We start from the raw sequence: 20249 nt of genomic DNA on the forward strand, positions 1-20249 counted from the left end.
TTGGCAGATCCCCTAGTGTTGACTTACCCAGTGGCCTTTGCTAAATGTGTACCCCAATGTTTGAATGTCCCACCACCCATTGCTCTCAGTGTAGTCTTTAACAGTCCATTGTCTCGTTCCATTTTCCTGGAGGCTGGTGCATGACAGGGGATGTGATATACCCACTGAATGCCATGCTCTTTGGCCCAGGTGTCTAGGAGGTTGTTTTGGAAATGAGTCCCCTTGTCTGACTCAGTTCTCTCTGGGGTTCCATGTCACCACAGGACTTGCTTTTCAAGGCCCAGGATGGTGTTCCGGGCGGTGGCATGGGGCATAGGATATGTTTCCAGCCATCCAGTGGTTGCTTCCACCATTGTAAGCACATAGCGCTTGCCTTGGCGGGTTTGTGGGAGGCTGATATAATCGATCTGCCAGGCCTCCCCATATTTATATTTCAGCCATCGCCCTCCATACCACAGAGGCTGTAACCGCTTGGCTTGCTTGATTGCAGCCCATGTTTCACATTCATGGATAACCCATGCAATAGTGTCCATGGTCAAGTCCACCATGAGCCCATCTATATGTTGCATCTCTTCCTTGATGGCCTGACGTGTCATGGGCCCACTGAACTATAAATAATTCACCCTTATGTTGCCAGTCCAGATCCACCTGAGCCACTTCAATCTTAGCAGCCTGGTCCACCTGCTGGTTGTTTGGATGTTCTTCAGTGGCCCAACTGTTGGGTATGTGAGCACCTGCGTGATGTACTTTTACAACCAGGTTCTCTACCTGGGCAGCAATCTCTTGCCAAAATGCGGCAGCCCAGAAGGGTTTGCCTCTGCGCTGCCAGTTGCTCTGCTTCCATTGTTGCAACCAGCCCCACAGGGCATTTGCCACCATCCATGAGTCAGTATAGAGATAGAGCACTGACCACTTTTCTCATTCAGCAATGTCTAAAGCCAGCTGGATGGCTTTCATCTCTGCACACTGACTCAATTCCCCTCCTCCTCCTTCAGCAGTTCCTACAACCTGTCATATAGGATGCCATACAGCAGCCTTCCACCTCCGATGCTTTCCTACAAGATGACAGGACCCATCAGTGAACAGGGCATACTGCTTCTCATTTTCTGGTAGTTTATTGTGCAGTGGGGCCTCCTCAGCATGCATCACCTCCTCCTCTGGCGATATTCCAAAAGCTTTGCCTTCTGGCCATTCCATAATTAATTCCAGGATTCCTGCAGTTTCCCATCTGTCTGAGCCCGTTGTGTGATCAGTGCAACCCACTTACTGCACGTAGCATCAGTTGCATGATGTGTAGAGGGGACCCTCCCTTTGAACATCCAGCCCAGCAGCAGCAGTCAGGGTGCCAGGAGGAGCTGTGCTTCAGTACCAACCACTTCCAAAGCAGCTTGAACCCCTTCATATGCTGCCAATATCTCTTTTTCAGTTGGAGTATAGTGGGCCTCGGATCCTCTGTATCCCCAACTAGGATAGTCGACCTCGAGTCTCCCCTGGTGCTTTCTGCCAGAGGCTCCAGGTAGGGCCATTCTCCCTGGCTGCTGTGTAGAGCACATTCTTTACATCTTGCCCTGCCCAGACTGGCCCAAGGGCTACTGCATGAACTATCTCCTGTTGAATTTCTTCAAAGGCTTGTTGTTGCTCAGGGCCCCATTTGAAATCGTTCCTCTTCCGGGTCATTTAGTAGAGAGGGCTTACAATCAGACTGTAATTTGGAATACACATTCCCCCAAAACCCACAATGCCTAAGAAAGCTTGTGTTTCTTTTTTGCTAGTTGGTGGAGACATGGCTGTTATTTTGCTGATCACATCCATCGGGATCTGACAACTCCCGTCTTGCCATTTTATTCCTAAAAGCTGGATCTCCTATGCAGGTCCCTTGACCTTACTTTGTTTTACGGCAAAACCAGCTTTCAGAAGGATTTGGACTATTTTCTTCCCTTTCTCAAAATCTTCTTCTGCTGTATTGCCCCACACGATGATGTCATCAATATATTGCAGATGTTCTGGAGCCTCACCCTGTTCCAGTGCAGTCTGAATCAGTCCATGGCAAATGGTAGGGCTGCATTTTCCACCCCTGGGGCAGTCAGTTCCAGGTGTACTGGACACCCCTCCAAGTGAAAGCAAATTTTGGCCTGCACTCCACTGCCAAAGGGATTGAGAAAAACACATTAGCAATATCAGCTGTGGCATACCACTTGGCTGCCTTTGACTCCAGTTCGTGTTGAAGTTCCAGCATGTCCAGCACGGCAGCACTCAGCGGCGACGTGACTTTGTTCAGACCACGATGGTCAACTCTCAGTCTCCACTCTCCATTAGACTTTTGCACTGGCCATATGGGACTGTTAAAGGGTGAGCAAGTCCTGCTGATCACTCCTTGGCTCTCCAGTCGACGAATCAGCTTATGGATAGGATCAGGGAGTCTCAGTTGGTACGATATTGCCTCCGGTGCACTGTTGTGGTAGCAATTGGCACCTGTTGTTCTTTGACCCTCAGCAACCCCACAACAGAAGGGTCCTCCGAAAGACCGGGCAAGGTGGACAGCTCTTTAATTTCCTCCATCTCCAAGGCAGCTATACCAAAAGCCCACCGGTACCCTTCTGGGTCCTTGAAATACCCTCTCCTGAGGCAGTCTATGCCAAGGATGCACGGAGCCTCTGGGCCAGTCACAATGGGGTGCTTTTGCCACTCATTCCCAGTTAGGCTCACTTCGGCCTCCAACACAGTCAGCTGTTGGGATCCCCCTGTCACTCCAGAAATACAGATGGGTTCTGCCCCTGTATAGCTTGATGGCACTAGGGTACACTGTGGACCCTAAAATTAACTCTATCCCAGCCGAAACCAGGAAAAGCATTCACAATCTTCTTCTCAGTTATTATTAAGATAATAAATACTAAAAATGTAGAGATGTGGAAGAATGTTATTCTATCAAAATAACTGTCTTGAAACATGATTAAGTTCTCTAGTCACCTTTCCCAAGGGAAGAATGATTTCTTGCTCTCTGTAATATATCTCCCACTTACCAGATTAATATCTTATTTAAATACACTCTCACTTATCCTTCTGTTCCCTTACCACTCCTCAAAGGTATTAAAAAGAAACAAGATTCACAGCGAAAAAGAAAACACACTCTCTGAAACACCCTCAAAATGTAAGGAAAAAACTGTAACAGTACTTGCTAGGAAGCAGTACACAAGTGGTACAATTTGCGCCATGTAGCTTCACACATCCTAAGAGACATGGAATTTCTGTAACGTTTTAAAATTGTCAATAGAGAGTAACTGTCAGGAGGCAGAACTTACCACAATATAGAACCACAGGATTCTAAGAAACATTAGAAGGTGACAAAGATATGTCAACATATATCTATATTTATTCTCGTATAAGGACACATGCACACACATACAGTTAACAGACAGACAGATAGGTAGACAGATGCCTCATTTCACAAACACAGTAATCCTAAAGTACTTGCTCATCTTGAAGTATTCAGGATCTCTAGACTGTATTTAATACAGAGAGAAAACACATCTCTGAAGACCTCCAGAAGCAGATACAGATTACTTATTTTAACTGCCTACCTCTCTCTACTGAATATGTAAGAAACTGAGAGAAAACATTAGCTATTTGTTCTCTTTGGATCCAACCCACCTCTTTTAGGCCAAGGCAGCCAACGTCAACAGACTTTGAAAAGAGGCAGGTGATGACAGTGGTAAAGTCCAAAACACCTGCTCCCCCCTGTAGACACCCCAGTAATCCCCTTCACGCTTTCTGCATAACTGCTGAGATGTCTGTCCAGTTGCCAAAGCAGCAGAAGAGGTAATCACACTTCTAGATGCACAGCCCAGCCTCAGCTAAACATAAAGGGAATGCCTAAAGATTTGGTGGTGAACGCTGAGATAGACACCCTGCCATAAAGTAATTCAGATGGGAAAGGACCTTCAGGAGGTCTCCAGTCCAAACTCAAAGCAGGGTCAAAACTGAATTCAGACCAGGTATAATGTCTTATTATGTTCCTCGAGTTCAAAACCCAAAAAACCTCAGCAGCATCTTTTTATGGTTTCTGAATCTGAAATCAATTAACTTGAATTTTAGTTAGCAACAGTAGCAATTCTTCAAAAATGAGTGGTATGTTCAACATCATTTTTTTCCACAAATAACTACTTCAAGGTTAAACAAGGTTTTAAATCTACATAATACCAAAATCCACAGAATATTCTCTCTCAATTATACTTACAATCATAGAGTCATAGAATCATTTAGGTTAGAAAAGACCTTTGAGATCATCAAGTCCAACCGTTAACCTAACAGTACCAAGACCACCACTACACCATGTCCCTAAGCACCACATCTACATATCTTTTAAATACCTCCAGGGATGGTGACTCAACCACTTCCCTGGGCAGCCTCTTCCAATGCTTGATAACCCTTTCAGTGAAGAAATCTTTCCTAATATCCAATCTAAACCTCACTTGGCACAACTTGAGGCCATTTCCTCTTGTCCTATCACTTGTTGCTTGAGAGAAGAGACCGACCCCCACCTCTCTACAACCTCCTTTCAGGTAGTTGGAGAGAGCAATAAGGTCTCCCATCAGCCTCCTTTTCTCCAGGCTAAACAACCCCAGTTCCCTCAGCCTCTCCTCATAAGACTTGTGCTCCAGACCCTTCACCAGCTTCGTTGCCCTTCTCTGGACATGCTCCAGCACCTCAATGTCTCTCTTGTAGTGAGGGGCCCAAAACTGAACACAGGATTCAAGGTGCGGCCTCACCAGTGCCGAGTACAGGGGCACGATCACTTCCCTAGTCCTGCTGGCCACACTATTTCTGATACAAGCCAGGAATCTGTTGGCTTTCTTGGCCACCTGGGCACACTGCTGGCTCATATTCAGCCAGCTGTTGACCAACATCCCCAGGTCCTTTTCTGCTGGGCAGCTTTCTAGCCAGTCTTCCCCAAGCCTGTAGCATTGCATGGGGTTGTTGTGGCCCAAGTGCAGGACCTGGCACTTGGCCTTGTTGAACCTCATACAGCTGGCCCCAGCCCGTCGATCCAGCCTGTCCAGATCCCTCTGCAGAGCCTTTCTCCCCTCAAGTGGATCAACACTCCCACCCAACTTGGTCTCATTTTCAAACTTACTGAGGGTGCACTCGATCCCTTCATCCAGATCATTGATAAAGATATTAAACAGAACTGACCCCAATACTTCTTTACATAAAAGGAAATTAAAGACAGAAGTACTAAAGCATGTACTTCAAAAATATATAAAGTATATAAGGTATATAAAATATATATACTTTAAAGTATATGCTTTGAAAAATATTTGCTTAAAAGCAAATGATGAAAGAAAGCCAGATGGGAAAAGTAATTAGTGTTAGGCTACATATTTGGGAAGGATGGCTTGCATTCCTGCAACAAGAACTGCTCACATGTGTTTCACCAAAAAAAATGAAAAACTGTAATTCTCAAGCAGTCCTGAAACCATCCCTCTATAGGGAGGACCTGTCATCACTAGGCTACAGAGGCAGGCTCCTTTCTTTGGGTCAGTGCTTCTGACCCCATTCCTTTCTACATTGTAAAATGGCATTACTGGGAAAGTGAAAAGTGCGTATGTCCCACATTAGCCTCTGAACTGGTGTTTAGAGCATCCTCCTGGACTGGCAGGTGATACAATTTGAATCTTTACAAGCTGAGAAAGGCCTAGAACCCACACCCTGAATAACTGCTCAGATTGTACCCAAGGGAAGCACAACCATTTATCCTCAAAGGCATACGTGTATCCCTGTCTTTCAGGGAGAACTCACCTATGGGGGAAATGTACACTGCATGCACTCTGAAAACACCCCACTGACTGAGCCCCTCAGGACATAAAAGCAACAGAAATGTAATTTCTGGGTCCTGATTTCACTTAACTTCACTTAAATGTCACTTAAATCCCATTCTTGTAAAGACTGAGAAATCTTGGAATTGCACAAGTATGTTATCTAGATACCTAAGGGTTTGTTTGTGCATTGTTGTTTTGTTTTTTTTTTCTAGGGGCGGAGGAAAGGAGGAGGTGTTAAAACACAAAGGCAGAGAGTACAGCCCTCACTTAAGGAAAGTACAGTTGGTTACTGAGCTCTACAGAGTCTACAGCCCTAGGTCAGCAAAGCAATACAACATATTATACTATTAAGGTTCAAAAAAGAGAGCTAATATACAGAAGTTGGAAGGAAGAACAAAGGCAGAATAGAGGGAGGGAGAGGTTTCCTTGCACATTTTACCACTGATCTCCTGATTGTGACACCCATTGACAGCTGTGTTAGGCAGGCTAAATGCCAATACTCCCACAAGGTAGAAAGCAACTGCAACTTATTTTTAGCGTTAGACAGCCTAAATTTCAAAAAGGGGAGGCTTTAGGACCCCAGAGTCAACTTTGCTGCCTGTTTTATGACCCTAGGCAGTTGTTTTCATTCTGCTAACCATTTTAGCTTCACAGGTTAAAAACAGGTTAAAAACTCTTCCTAAGCCTGTACAAAGTTACCATCTTACCCTGTCCAACCACGTGGTCATTAAGGCCATAAGTACACATTAATAGACAAATGACAAGACTGCAGGGCTTTGTCCTCAACATACGTGAACTCTATATCCCTTTCTATCACGTACAACCTCATATTGCCACTATTTCTTGAATCTTCCCAGCTCCTAACCAATTTCTGCATTAACTTGTGCCTCATTAATTCAGAGAAAACTGAATAGTATGCAGGGTAATTGCTAAAACGCAATCCCACCACCAGCCCAAATAACTATTAATTTATCAGATAGCTTCCTATTGTGCATTGGAACAACTGTCACTCAACCTTCAATTTTTTTTTAATAATTTTTAGAAACTCCGAAATTTTTTTTAGAAACTCAAAAGCTTACAAAACTAGAACCCAAAAAGGAACCTCAAAAACAAACTACCCAAGTATTTCTGTTAGAAATCCAAAACCAGGACAGAAATGAACATGGTAGGCGGAAATACTGGAATAACAAAATCTGTCTTTTGTAGCACTCCTGGCAATAATTTGGAATTTTAGTATTGTCCAAATTAAAGAAGTTCAAAAGGAACGCCAAGTTACTGGTTTACAATTTAAATCAAAGCAATTTCTTACTTTTTCTCAAATATCATTTTTTAAAAGTCACAAATTCCAAAAGCAGTGCAGTTTATAATCACCTGCATGATTTAATACTCCTTCTTTGAAAGCATAAAAGCACAGCGAGAAAGTAAAAATTAACATATAACTTTTATTACATGCATAACCTAATCAAAGATGAAAATCAAGAAAAGTACAAACAAGTTTGGAAACAAAAAGCAGAAAGCCTTACCTTGAAAAGCAGCTGCATTACGCGATATTAAAAATTTTAACGTAGAGCTTGATGTTTGAAGCACTTGCTGTATATCTTGCTTTGCTGCAGTCTGATATCTTTCTTCCATCTTTTTGGTACAGCATGTTGTACTTTTAGAAGTACAAACATGGAGATCAACCCCTAGAGAAAGAGATAATTCCATTGATTACTACAAAACAGAAGTACGCTATACACAAATGCAGAGAAAACAGTTACCTTTTCTTTTAACATAGCTATACTATGCTATATTATAGCTATACATAGCTATACATAGCTATACTATAACATAAAAGAAATACTCAAAGCTTTAAAGACATCTGGTCTTGTTAAACAAAAAATAGAAGGGGATACTAACTAAAATTCTGTGGGAAGAGTACACTTACTACAGTTAATTAATGTCATATAATATAATTTCCCTGACATGGTAATCTTACTCCAGCTGTGAATATTGCTAACTAATATTGGTAAAATATATTGGATATGCATTGTACATCATCTAGAATACTGAACTGCTGGGCTGGCTCATGGCTGGCACCCTTGTTCTTCTGTAAACCTTGGACTGGAAAGAGCTAACTACTGCTAAATATTACAAACACACCAGTGGAAAGCCCATTCCTGATAGCAGTAGTCCTAAATTCCAGTCTAATCTCTCTTACTGTGTCTTTCTTTAATGTCTGACATTCTCATGTATCTGTCATGCTGATTCGCTACTTCACTAACAGGTCTGGAAATGTTCCTAGAAAGAATACCTTTTCAAATTTTGGGCATGCTGAAATTCAAGAGGGGCAATTCAGTACTGTTATAAAAGCTGCCTGTTTCATATTTTTTCTTTATAACTGGAGCATAATCAAGCATGAAAACACCTTATTCGCCTTCCTTGTTATCAAGTGGTATTTAAAATCTTTTTTAGACTGTATCTAAACAATGCTTCCTATAATGAGGAAACAAACATTTCATTAAAGAAGAAAGATGTGAGAATTTAAATTATAGTAATACAAAATTTAACTGTCCAATCCAGATTCTGTTCTCAGATACACTGTTTCACTGACGGATATCACAAGATTTCTAGCAAATATAGTGAGAAACTTTTTTTCTCTGCTTTGTGGACTAAATTCTAATTCTGTCGTTGTGTGTATATGCATCACTCTTTCTCCATAATAGGTTAAAAGGGAAGATCATGATTGGAAGAAAAAAAGTAAGAAATTCAAAAGTCAAAACTTAAATCCACATTGCCCTTGCCTCTATACTCGTTTATCCATGTGTTGTTTGAAGCAATCTTAATGAAGGGATTCCTGGCTCTGGAACTTCACTTCAGCCACACTGTGGGAAAAAATGTTATTATTTACATACAGCAATCCCAATCCTGAAGCAGGAACCCACTGTGTCATATTTAGACAGGTAGAAAAGATCCAGAAGATTCCTTAGAAACCATGTTTAGAAATGCACAAGACCAGAATGAAATAGGTAAATGATATGACCATAAAAAATGGAGTTATCCAAGTCCTGGATGAACACTTTTCTCTACGATACTACACAGAAGTAATTTGATTCTCATGACAGATAAACAAATTTCCTTTGCTAATTGCAGATAATATGGTCTCAGATTTGCTGAACATTTCTTCTGGCATCGGTGGTTTCCATCTTCACATCGGTGGTCTCTCCACCCAAAAGCAGGTGTGGAAGGAGGATACATTTGAACCTTCAGTATTAAATACTACAGAATTTCTCTTAATTTTTAAAGGACGTTTTCTGTTTCATGCTTTAGTCATATGATGTAAGTTTTCAGGCAAAACTAATTCATTTTAGTGAGAAGTGATGCTCAGGAATTGATATAATTCCATATTTACGAAGGCAAAAGTTTGACCCCATACACACAAGAACAGTTTACTGCCCATGGTAAAAATGTGTGCCTTGAAATAAATCCATTTCACATACATAAGCAGCAGTAAATATAATTCTGTTAAAGGAAAAGTAATAGATACTTTAAGAAATCCTACTACCATACAGAATTCACAAATCGGAGATTGCCTTCATGGTAGCATGCAAGAGTAAGAACGTAATCTCTGGATGTGAAAATGAACTAAGGCAAGTGATATCTCTGTAAATCTCTTTGAAGTGGTTTCCAGCAGCAGTTTAACACACAGTGATTAGTACACCTATAAGCCACAGTCCAGGAAGCTGAACACCTTCACTATCACAACAGAAAGTTAAAACTCTATTCTAATGCAGGTATGAATCACTGAACTTCTGTGAGTATTAAGAAATTTAATTTCTTAAGTGTTATACTATTGCTACAAGATATCTTTTTCCTCATACAGCTTTATGTTTTTGAAGGCTATTTATCCTCATCATGTATTTAAAAACAGAATTTCCATGTTCTTCAGTATGAACATTTTTACAATTTACAAACTAAGTAATTTCTCCTGGACGGCTGCCTTTACAAACTTCTTGCCATGTGAAAACGTACATATTCCATCCTCCGGCATTCCAATTCAGCCAAAGAATGAAAATAAAGCTGCAAAATTAAAGTGGTCTATTAAATTATCTATTTATTAGCTATAAATGCTTAGTGTCAGAGCCAGCCTTAAACAAAGTTGCTTGCCTCCAAGCAACATTAATGAGCATCTTAAAATAATTTTTATTATGAGTATTAAAAATGCAGTTCACCAGTGCTCTGCAACCTCAGAATCCATGTAACTATCTGTATACAGCCTCCCTCTCCTGCATCTCTTACTGCATGCCCCACGCTTCCCCAGGCCACATTTCAATCCTTTGACCCCACTGACTCCAACCTCCCAATCCATACCAGCTCTGCAAACTGAGGCCCCTGCACTGCTGACCATCCCTACCTTCCTACAGCACTGCCACATTCCCAGTCCTAGACACCATGACCCCACCCCCGAAATACTGAAGACTCCTCTCCTCTCACCCCACTTTTCATCACAAAATAATGGCATGCCCTGCAATAGTCCAAAGCGCAGCCCTGGGTAAGACAAAGCAGACGTAGAAACTGCTACATCACGTAAGAGCGATATAATGCAGATTAGCTGCTCTGGGTGCAGGCCTCCCTGCAGAGGGCAATTGCTGCAGTGCAGCTACAACTCCGTAAAAAGTGGGGAAGGAGCACCAGTGGGAATGGACCAAGTCATAGGACCCCAAGCAAGCACACTTCAGATGCTTGTGCTTAAGGCCGTCCACATCTAAGGTTTAAAACAGGCAAAGCTGGAACCTGAGCTACATGAAAGTTTGTTTTTCTGCAACCTATAGCTGTAGCTCTTACAACACTTCTTTAAAAGTTAAATCTTTTTATCTGGGCAGTGGCGATGGCTTCAGCACTCTTTGGTTCTGGAAAGAGATAGCAGGTTACTCAAGGGAATGGGTCAAGAGAACAGATCAGTGGTGTATGACTCAAATCAAGAATTTGATTTGATATACATACACATAGGGATTAAAGCTATGTTAATACTACCTGCTCCAGGGGTGAGTTACGCTTCATGTATATAAAACACATATAACTTCAGATGCAATAACTCTAATGCAAAATATGTCTAAGTTGACATTGTTTAAGGAAATAAAACACTGCAAGTTTCTATTAATCCTTTTAAATCCTCTTACTCGTGATTAGATACATTTGCTGTCATACTGAATACTAATTAATTTAAATATTAGCTACAGCAAATGAGAATTTTAAAATAACATACTGTTAAAACAGCAAGCAGCAAACTGGACTAATACACCACCCACCTACAAACAAATTAAAGGAACAATAAATAAGCCTGCAGCAATATTTATTCATCATACCAGAAAGGTCTATCCACAGGTATGACACGCAGATCTCTCTCCCATTTTACATTTTTTTAATTCTCAAAGAGTTTATCACACAAAGAATATCACAGTACGAGACAAGCCAAGGTATAGTCTGTAGTATGCCAGCAGCAATACACCTGACAAACATCAAGAGAAAAAATGTTTATACTGATAGCAATATTCACAGTATTGCATTACAACAGCCTTTTCTCCTTTTTGGTTACTGAATATTATCTTCTGCTTGTGACAAAAAACAACTCACTACTGTTGAAAAAAGGCAGGCAGCTACCTAGTCATGTAACAGACATTGTAAAAGAGAGGAACCATGTTATTAAGTTGTTTGGACACATTTCAATGCCATACCAATTTCAGACTGACTATATTCTTTATTCCCCTATACATGTTCTTTAGCTTATTTTCTGAAAAGGAAAGGTTTTATTTGTTTGCTTATTTAAAAATAAATTCTCTATTTAATTCTTTTTAATTATTTGTGCACATGATTTATCTTTACTAACTTTCAAACAAATCAGCAGAGAGCTCAAAAAGAAAGAGTTAGTTATATAACCTGATCTATCAGTGTTTGTCTATCGGTCTCACGTTGACAAACCAAGCAATTTTACAATTCTTTGCAGTACTTGTTTTTTCTTAAAACTCCAATTCTGCTGTTCCAGGAAAGTCTTTTAACTTCATAAAGAAGTTTCTAGCCAGCATGGCTTATGAAGAAAGAGTGCAGGGGGGACAGAGGTCACTTGTGATACTACAAATCTAAGACAGAGAGATTTTTTAACCCATATGCAAGAATTTTGAGGTGTCTGGCACATCATTATTAACACTGCTTCTCAAACTTACATTTGGTAACTAATATATCCATTAATTTAAGTACATCTGAATTGGGAATCTACAATGGAAATATCCTATTAAGAGAATATTTTTGTCCTATAAGATGGCCTCAAGAAATAGAACCTGAACAGTTAGGCACAAATTCATCATTTCATCAATTCATCTAATCAGACTAACATCTGGATTAAATTAAGAACTCCTATGTTGCTAAAACCTCTAGGGCTATTAGAAATCTTACTATTTGATACTTGTTAAATTCATGCCTGACCTTGCCCAAAGCTCGTCTTTATCAAGAAACATGCTCAGCACCTACTCAAGAGACTGACACAGAAGCTAACTCAGAACAACCCTGAGCTTGGCTTTCCCTCAAAGATGCATCAGTTTTATGGGGACAAAAACACTAAACAAATTATTTAATTTCTAGATATCCAGAAGATAACCCACTGCTTCTACATCATTCTAAAAAAGGTCTCTCCGCTCTTCCTGCAATGTGCTCCTTCCATTTACCATTAGTGCTGAGACTCCTCATGATGGCGTTGGCTTCCAAACACTTTTATTCTACCAGACGCTGGAAGCAATCATTCTCAACATGCTCCTCTCGCTTCCAGTTTCACAAAGCAGCCTTACAATTTCACAAAGCAAATCCACTCATCCCATGTACCTCTTTTTCATAAATATTTAATATAATTATATATTTATATAAAATATAAGTATTTATTTTCTAGCACAATTCTCAGTAATTTTCATATTTCTTGATTTCATAGTTTTTAAGTTTAATATGCCTAACTATCCTCATTTTCTTCTTAACCTCAGAAAATTTTAAGTATGATTATAAGAGCCCAACAAATCTGTCAGAATAAGAAACACAGCAGTAGTTTGAACTGGAACTAAATGACAAAGAGGAGGATAAATTAATCTAGATTAATTTTACTAAGCATTTTCTACATTAGAACTTTCTTGTGTTCTTCACAAGCTGAAAACATGACTATGAAGAAAACAGAACTATGCAGTGTGACACTGAAGACTCACGCACTCTGCTACACTTTTCACAACTTGCTTCTCTGCAGCGATGGAGTATCCAATATACACATTTTCCACAGACAAACTTAGACAAAAAAGTTAGCATATCAATATGGAATACATTTTCAAGGCCACAAACAGAATTAATGAATTAATAAAGCACATAAATTCTTAAAAGCAGAAAAACTTTGAAGGTTCGACTGTTCATTTGCAGGTGGAACATAATGAATACACTTAAGTCTGTTTTTCATGGCTAGGTTAGCTATTTTAATATAGTTGAAGTGAAAAGCATTAAGAATCAGAAGGATAATTAAAAAAATTAAAATTAGACACTTTTGTATTAACGTCATCAACAAGAATTTAGATTTTCTAGCTGTTCTCTAGGGGCAGAAATCGATTATGGTCTTTATTGACTATAGTTTTGAACTAGGTCTATGATCTTAAATACTAGTCTGAAATATCAAGTATATCTTTTTTGGAGCATCACAGAAGTGTTTCCATGGTATTCAAAGTATTACAACTATTCTGCCTTTCTCTATGACATATGCCATTGCTTTGTTAAATGAAGAAGTGAGGTTTGTAAGTGGCTGGAGTAAGTTTGATCCAAATGGAGCACAGACAATGCCCTTTCTTTTTTTTTGTTCATGACATCTGTAGACATCCTCCGCTTTTTTTTTCTTCTGTGTTTTTTTATGTGGGTGTATGTGTGGATGTGGTGGAAATCAGCTATATGAGATTGGCAGTTAGCTAAATTGCTTCAGCTATTACTGAAGAGCCAGAGTAAAATTTTTGGTTTGCTATCCCTTACGGAAAAGGATAGCAGCAGCCACAAGGCAAGAAAGACAACACAACAAAAACCCAACTAATGAAGCAACCCTTCAAAGTATGCAGAGTGCTCACTTGAAGCTGATAATTCATAACTTGTGATATTCCCACTGCTTTTTTTTCTGCTTTGAGTTGTGTGCAGAAGGGCAACGCACAGTAATCAGAGCACACCAGTACAGAAAAGAGGCTCCTGAATTTTAACCTTGTCAGCACCACAGTGGTGGGATCTCATAAGAATTTCATTTGTGATTTCTTCAGGAAGTACAAATTCTGTTAGGCAGTAATTTGTCTGGGCTCTGCCTGGCCCTGGGCACATCTTAACTGTGGGATGCAGCAGCCCTCCCCAGATACAGAGTCCTCGCATGCGTGCTGGCTGTGTTTCAGCTCCATACTGAGCTCCAGGCACTTGACATCCCCCTCCAGCACAGGGGTAGGAAGATTTACCCACACAGGCTACGAGGGAGCTGGGGCAGACACCAGCCAGTGGATGAACACAACTACAGGGTCCTGCCATGCAATTTTCATATAGCCTCTCTATTTCCCTATCTCTCCTCGTGTAATTTCAGGACTAGTATACACTTTGGTTTAGTTGTTATTGTAGTGAAGATTAACTCACTGATGTTAAAAAGGGGAAAGTGCTATAGTTGTTTAGCTTCTAGCATTGATTAAAGTCAGTGACATTAAATATACACAGAGATAACACGCTTCTTCCCTGAAAATGTAAAATGTTAAACCATATATCCTCCTGATTGGCTTCATGCACTATATTTCCTGATCAGAACTAATTTTTATTCTTTTTGACCTTCATTTGAGAACACATTTATCACAGCAAGGTCATTACGTTTAACTCAATTCTATTCCTAGTGCAGAACAAAAAGAGGAAAAAAAGAATGCCATGTTTTCCTTTTGCTGCCCTCAGTTGTAACACACACCAATTTGTTTTATTAGTAACACCAAAGCATTCACATTTTACAGGGCTGAATCAGATTAGTTAGTAAACTTTTAGAGGTTTTTTCTTTTAATTAAAAGGTACAGATCTCTTGAAACTACAATTTTTCTCAAATTTCACCTAAAAGAGAACAAGTAAAGCACAATTTAGGCATTATGTGACATGTCCTAATTTAAGTTAATGCTTTTCATGATTATTTAAAACTAATTTCATTTATTCTTTTTCATGTAACCTATTTATTAATTTAAATATGCAATAAACCATTCACCCCCGTTGGCAAAGCAGCCATCTGAGGGAAAAAAAAAATTTCACCATGAGGATAGTCAAATGCCAGAACAGGTTGCCCTGAGAGGTCACGGAGTCTCTGTCCTCAGAGACTGGACACAGTCTGAGCAACCTGCTGTAGCTGATCCTGCTTTGAGCAGTGGGCTCCCCTAAAGGATCTCCAGAGGTGCCCTCCCCCCTCAGCTGTTCCGTCATCCGCAACAACAGCAGTTGTTCACACCAGGAAGGTGCACCAAAACCACAGAACTGCCCAAGAGAGTCACTTGCCCAAAACTCATCATGCCGAACAGGAAGATGACCATTAGCTGAATCAAACGTTAACTGGGGAATTACAAGGTTTTTGAAACAAAGGAATGACCTTGGCAAGAAGCACAAACATTTGTGACAGCAAGGAGAGACGGCGGAGAGGAAGCAGCAGCTGTCACAGGGGATCTGTCCCTGCCGGCAGTGTCCGCAGGGCACCCTGAGCCCTGCCCAGGCCGGGCAGCACAGGCTCCCCGGGGCGCCGGCAGCAGCCTGCACCCAGCAGTGGGCTGGCAGAGCGGAGGCAGCACGCAGGGACCCCACCTTGGGGTGCAGGGACACCTCCTCGCTGGGGGGTGCACCAGTGGGGTGTGGGGAGCAGCAGGGGTGCACACAAAGCTGGGGCGGCCGTCTCTCTGCAGGAGAGGTGTGCACCCAGAGGAGCCTGCACGGCCGGTGTGGGGGGTGCTTATAACCATGGTGGGGAGAGGGGACTAGAAAGTTTTGGAATTAGTTAAAGGAAGGTGCTTAGATATTTGCAGGTGTTTATTAACATTTTGTGTCTAGTACTGTGTTTATCTCTTGCATTACTGAGATTGATTCTGAATGTATAGTTAACTGATTGTCAGGGGTCTTTAACAAACCAGTAAACCACTTTCACCCTGATTTGTCTTAGACTACTTGCACTGAACAGTTTTTCCCCTGAAGTATCACACACAGCACTTCGGCTTTTATGGCCACGGGTCCCTCTTTAAGGAAGGATTGTTAGTAAAAGACGGGATCTGTTTGACACTGTGGAGTAAGAGCAACTTTGCCAAGAGGCTGGCCAACCTGGCAAGGAGAGCTTTGAAATAGGCGTGTCAGGGGGATGCGGGTAACAGTTTGCAAGTCAGCATGGGAAGGGAGGTCAGTGGTGGTCAGTGCACGTCACCCAGAGAGGGGTGCGAGAGAGCGCTCAGGAAGGATAAAGCAGGCTGAAAGGGGGCCCACCTCCAGCGCAGGTACACAAATGCACACAGCCCACGTGTGAAGCTACATCAAATGTAATGCTATCTGGCCCATTAAGTTGCCTGGTTATGGACTATTCAGTATAAAATAAATGGCAAGCAACAAGAAAAATGACAAACACAGGCACACAAACACTAAAAAGCAGGTGATAACAGGGACAGTAACAAAGACCAGAACTTGTCAGCTACTGACTGATGGGCTACAAAGGAACTCGGAGCCTTTAAGAGAGGGTCAGCCTGAACATTGTAACTGATGAGGAAGGGGAAACAAGACTGACCTGAGTATTGTTGGATACTTGAGACTGTGGGAAACTTATTATGCAATATCATAAGGGGCTTGTGGGACTGTACAAAACTTCTTATGGGATGTCTAGGGTAAGAGCCAAAGGTGGGGAAAAGGCAGGATGAGAGGAGAAATAAGCATGCAGAAATAGAGGGGAAGGGAGGATAAAAGGGGTTGGTTATGTGTAAGCAAGGCCAGTTAGTACACTTGCTTCACTGAGCACTGCACCTGAGCACCATGGTCTATCCTATCTTCTTAATAAACCCTTTTCTCTTAACTAACTTTTATGTGTAATTTCACTCTCTGTCCTATTAATGAGTGCCGCAAGATCTGCATACCAGCAACTGGAGAGACCAGGGACTATGTTCATGCTTAGGTGTAAGAGGTCTAAATGCCAGCAACAGCAAAGACCTCGATGTGTTTATATTTCCCTGGTGAATTTAATCTTGTGTGTGTTTATGTGTAATTCACTAGCAAATTTCAAAATGGAATAGCCATTGAGTAGGAGGAGGCCCGCATCTGCAAAGACTCAGTGTCTGAGCCAGGGGTGGGTAAGGAGGCCCAGAGTCCAGGCACGGGCATTGGGCAGATGGAGAGCCCACACTAATATTCAAGGGATCTGCAGCTGTGGAGGAGCTTGTGAGACAAATGTGCAAGTGCACACATCTGTTTGCTAGCAAACATAAAGCTGGACTAACTTGATGGAGAGGAGAGCAGGAGGAGATTGGCATAGCAGTTAAGGGGCATCAGTCATGGATATTAGCCTGGGAGGCCGCAATGCTGACATTCAAGGGATCCATGAATGTGAGTGTGCTTGTGATATGGAGAGGGAGAGTGTTTTTTCACTACTGAACTCTCAGAGTGCACCCAGAGGGTCCTCAGCAGCCAGGAGGAATTTCCAGGGGCAGCATCTGCTGGATTTGGCAGTTCCTATAACACTGGGAAACAAACAGGCAAAGCTGGAGCTCTGCACATGCCTGAAAGAAACAGACACAGTTGGAGTAACTGAGACATGATGAAACAGCTTGAGTGACCACTGCGCAGCAATGGACAGATACAAGCTTGTCAGGAAAGATGAGCAGGGAAGAAGGGAGGTTGCTCGTCATGTACAGGAATAGGTTGAAGGTATGGAGCAGACAGGCTGGTTGATGGCATGTGGCGACCCAGGACTGAAGAAGAGCCCAGTGAGGATGACAGTGTGGTATGAATTTGATACAATGCAAAGTCAGGATAAGGAAGTGGATTGAGTCTTCTTTAAAGCAAGATCCTGGTTCTTATGAGAGACTTTAAACCTCACAACAATTGCTGGTAGTAGAACACAGAGGGATGCAAGCAAACCTGGAGATTTCTGGAGGGGACCGGGGACAAGTTCTTATCACAGAAGCTAGATGGGTCAACCAGGTATGGCACTCTTCTGGATTGCTACTAACAGAGGAGGAGGACCTAGTCACGGGGAAGGTAATCAATAGCAGCCTTGGCTGTAGTGCCCATGAAATAGTGCAGATCAAGATCCCAAGAGGTGCAAGGAAGGAGAGTAGCAGAGTACAGACCCTGGACTTCAAGTGAGCAGAGACCTGCTTATTCAGGGAACTGGCAAATCCCTCTGGGATCCAGCACTGAACGGTGAGGTTGTTCAGAAGAGTTGGCAGGTCTTTAAGGACCATCCTTTGTCCAAGCAGCTGGTCTATCCTGACACTCCAGTGGGTAGACTTATCAAGGGACAGGCTTGGGTAAACAGGGAACTCATTACTAAGCTTTACTGCAAAAAGGATGTAAATGGGAGGTGTGGACACAGGCAGGTTGTAAGGGACAATATAGAAACATTGCCCAGGTGTGGAGTAATGATGTTAGGAAAGCCAAAGCTCAACTGAAGTTGAAAATGGCAAGAGATATCAAGGACAAGAGCTTGTACCACTATGTGAACAACAGAAGAATAAACCAGCAACAGTGGGCCTGCTACAGAAAGGGGTGGGTGATTTAGTGCCCATGGATGCAGATAAGGCTGAGGTACTCACTCCCTTCCTTGCCTCAGTATTCACCAACAAGCCCAGATGTCTGTGCCTCGAGACAAGGGTTAAGTAGGAGCAGAACCAGCAGCAGTGGAAGAGGATTGAGTGTGGGATCTCTTGTGAAATCTTGGCCCATATAAGCTCATGGGACCGGGTGAGATGTATCCAAAGCTGCTGACAGAGCTGTTTGAAGTCATTGCGAGACCACTCCCTATTATTTTTGAAAGGCTGTTGACCCAGTGTAAGTCCCCAATGATTGAAGAAAAGTAAACATTGCACCTGTCTTCAAAAGAGCAAGAATGTAATTGAGGGAATTGCAGGCCAGTTGGTCTTACTTTGTTACCTGTATAGCAGGTCTGATAATTCAGTGTTAGACTTCTACGTGTCCAGAATTATTTCTAGGTTTGGAAATGAGGTTTTGAAAGTTTGCCTTCTACCACATGACATCTTTACAATTCACACTACTCCAGACAATACTACAGTGGATGAGTACTAAGCTCTTCAATAAACTTATTACACAGCCTAGATACCAAATAATTTAAGAAACAAAAATAACTGAAAAGCCTAAAAAAGGAAAACTCCCAACTAGATATATTTTGCTTCTCATACATCACTATAGTCTTACAGTTTTCTGATAAGTGACTGACTAGAAAGACATTATACAATTTTGTGCATTAGAGAAGTCTCCCTAATACAACTGCTCAATCTTCAAACTTCAACACAGCTTGTATATGGGCCCAAATGCCAGAAGGAGACTTACAACTATTCCCAATGATGAATACAGCTGTGTTGAGTTTGGGGAGGGTTTTGTTTAGTTTTATGAAGTATTTAAAAACAATAAACAAACACCTCACTAGAGTGTATATAAGATGACCTACCTTACCCTCCAAACCTTAGCAGATAGTAACTACATATAAATGTCCTCTCTCTGCTTGGAACTGAAGATTTAAGAGAGAAAACTTGGCAAAGTGTTATTATCAAGTTGCCTCAAATGCAAATAACATTGTGTTGCATATAGCATCATTTTAGTCAATGGCATTGTTGTATAATAAACCATAATTTCAAGATCAGAAGTGTGTAGCTGAGCTGTCAAACCAAGCAAAAATTAGAATTTGTGAGTACTATTCCTCATTCTCCTACTGACTTGATATGTGTCTCTTTCACAAATAAACAGTAGCTTTATTTCTTAGAAGCAATGATCTCCTTTTTCCTATGAGGTTCAGAAAAGCAGATCTTGCACAAAACCTTTGTGTCACTTTTCCAATATGTACGACCTTTCAAGTACTACATTTTAGTTATTAACAAATAATATACACAGCATCTGCTCACATGCAGTTCCATATGTATATAGGCACAGACATGCATAATACTTGTTCAGTATTAAAATTAAATAACCTAAAGATTAGCTTTATTACCCAAACTGTGCTTAATATTTTAAACAAATGTTAGGCACTACTTAGCTTTCAAACGTTCTGCGTTTTGCCTCTTGTAAAGCAGGAGCTAACATGAAATTTTATCTAGGCTTATTATGGGCTTTAGAATAGCTTCAAGAAGACATTTAGACTTTTAGCAAAACTCTAAAATAATAATGAATATTTGTTTATGGTTTCAGCTGACTCTT

The 20249-nt window shown here is 41.3% G+C and overlaps 1 protein-coding gene across 1 annotated transcript in view; it reads right to left on the reverse strand.

The window, feature by feature from the left end:
• Positions 1-20249, reverse strand: part of GPC5 (glypican 5) — a 764171-nt gene that overhangs the window by 737058 nt on the left and 6864 nt on the right. Inside the window, exon 2 of the mRNA XM_072854020.1 lies at positions 7340-7501. Coding sequence (XP_072710121.1) covers positions 7340-7501 — 162 coding nt within the window. The remainder of the gene's footprint in view (positions 1-7339; positions 7502-20249) is intronic.

This window comes from Ciconia boyciana, chromosome 1 (genome assembly GCF_034638445.1).
Source record: "Ciconia boyciana chromosome 1, ASM3463844v1, whole genome shotgun sequence".
Taxonomy (NCBI): Eukaryota; Metazoa; Chordata; class Aves; order Ciconiiformes; family Ciconiidae; genus Ciconia; species Ciconia boyciana.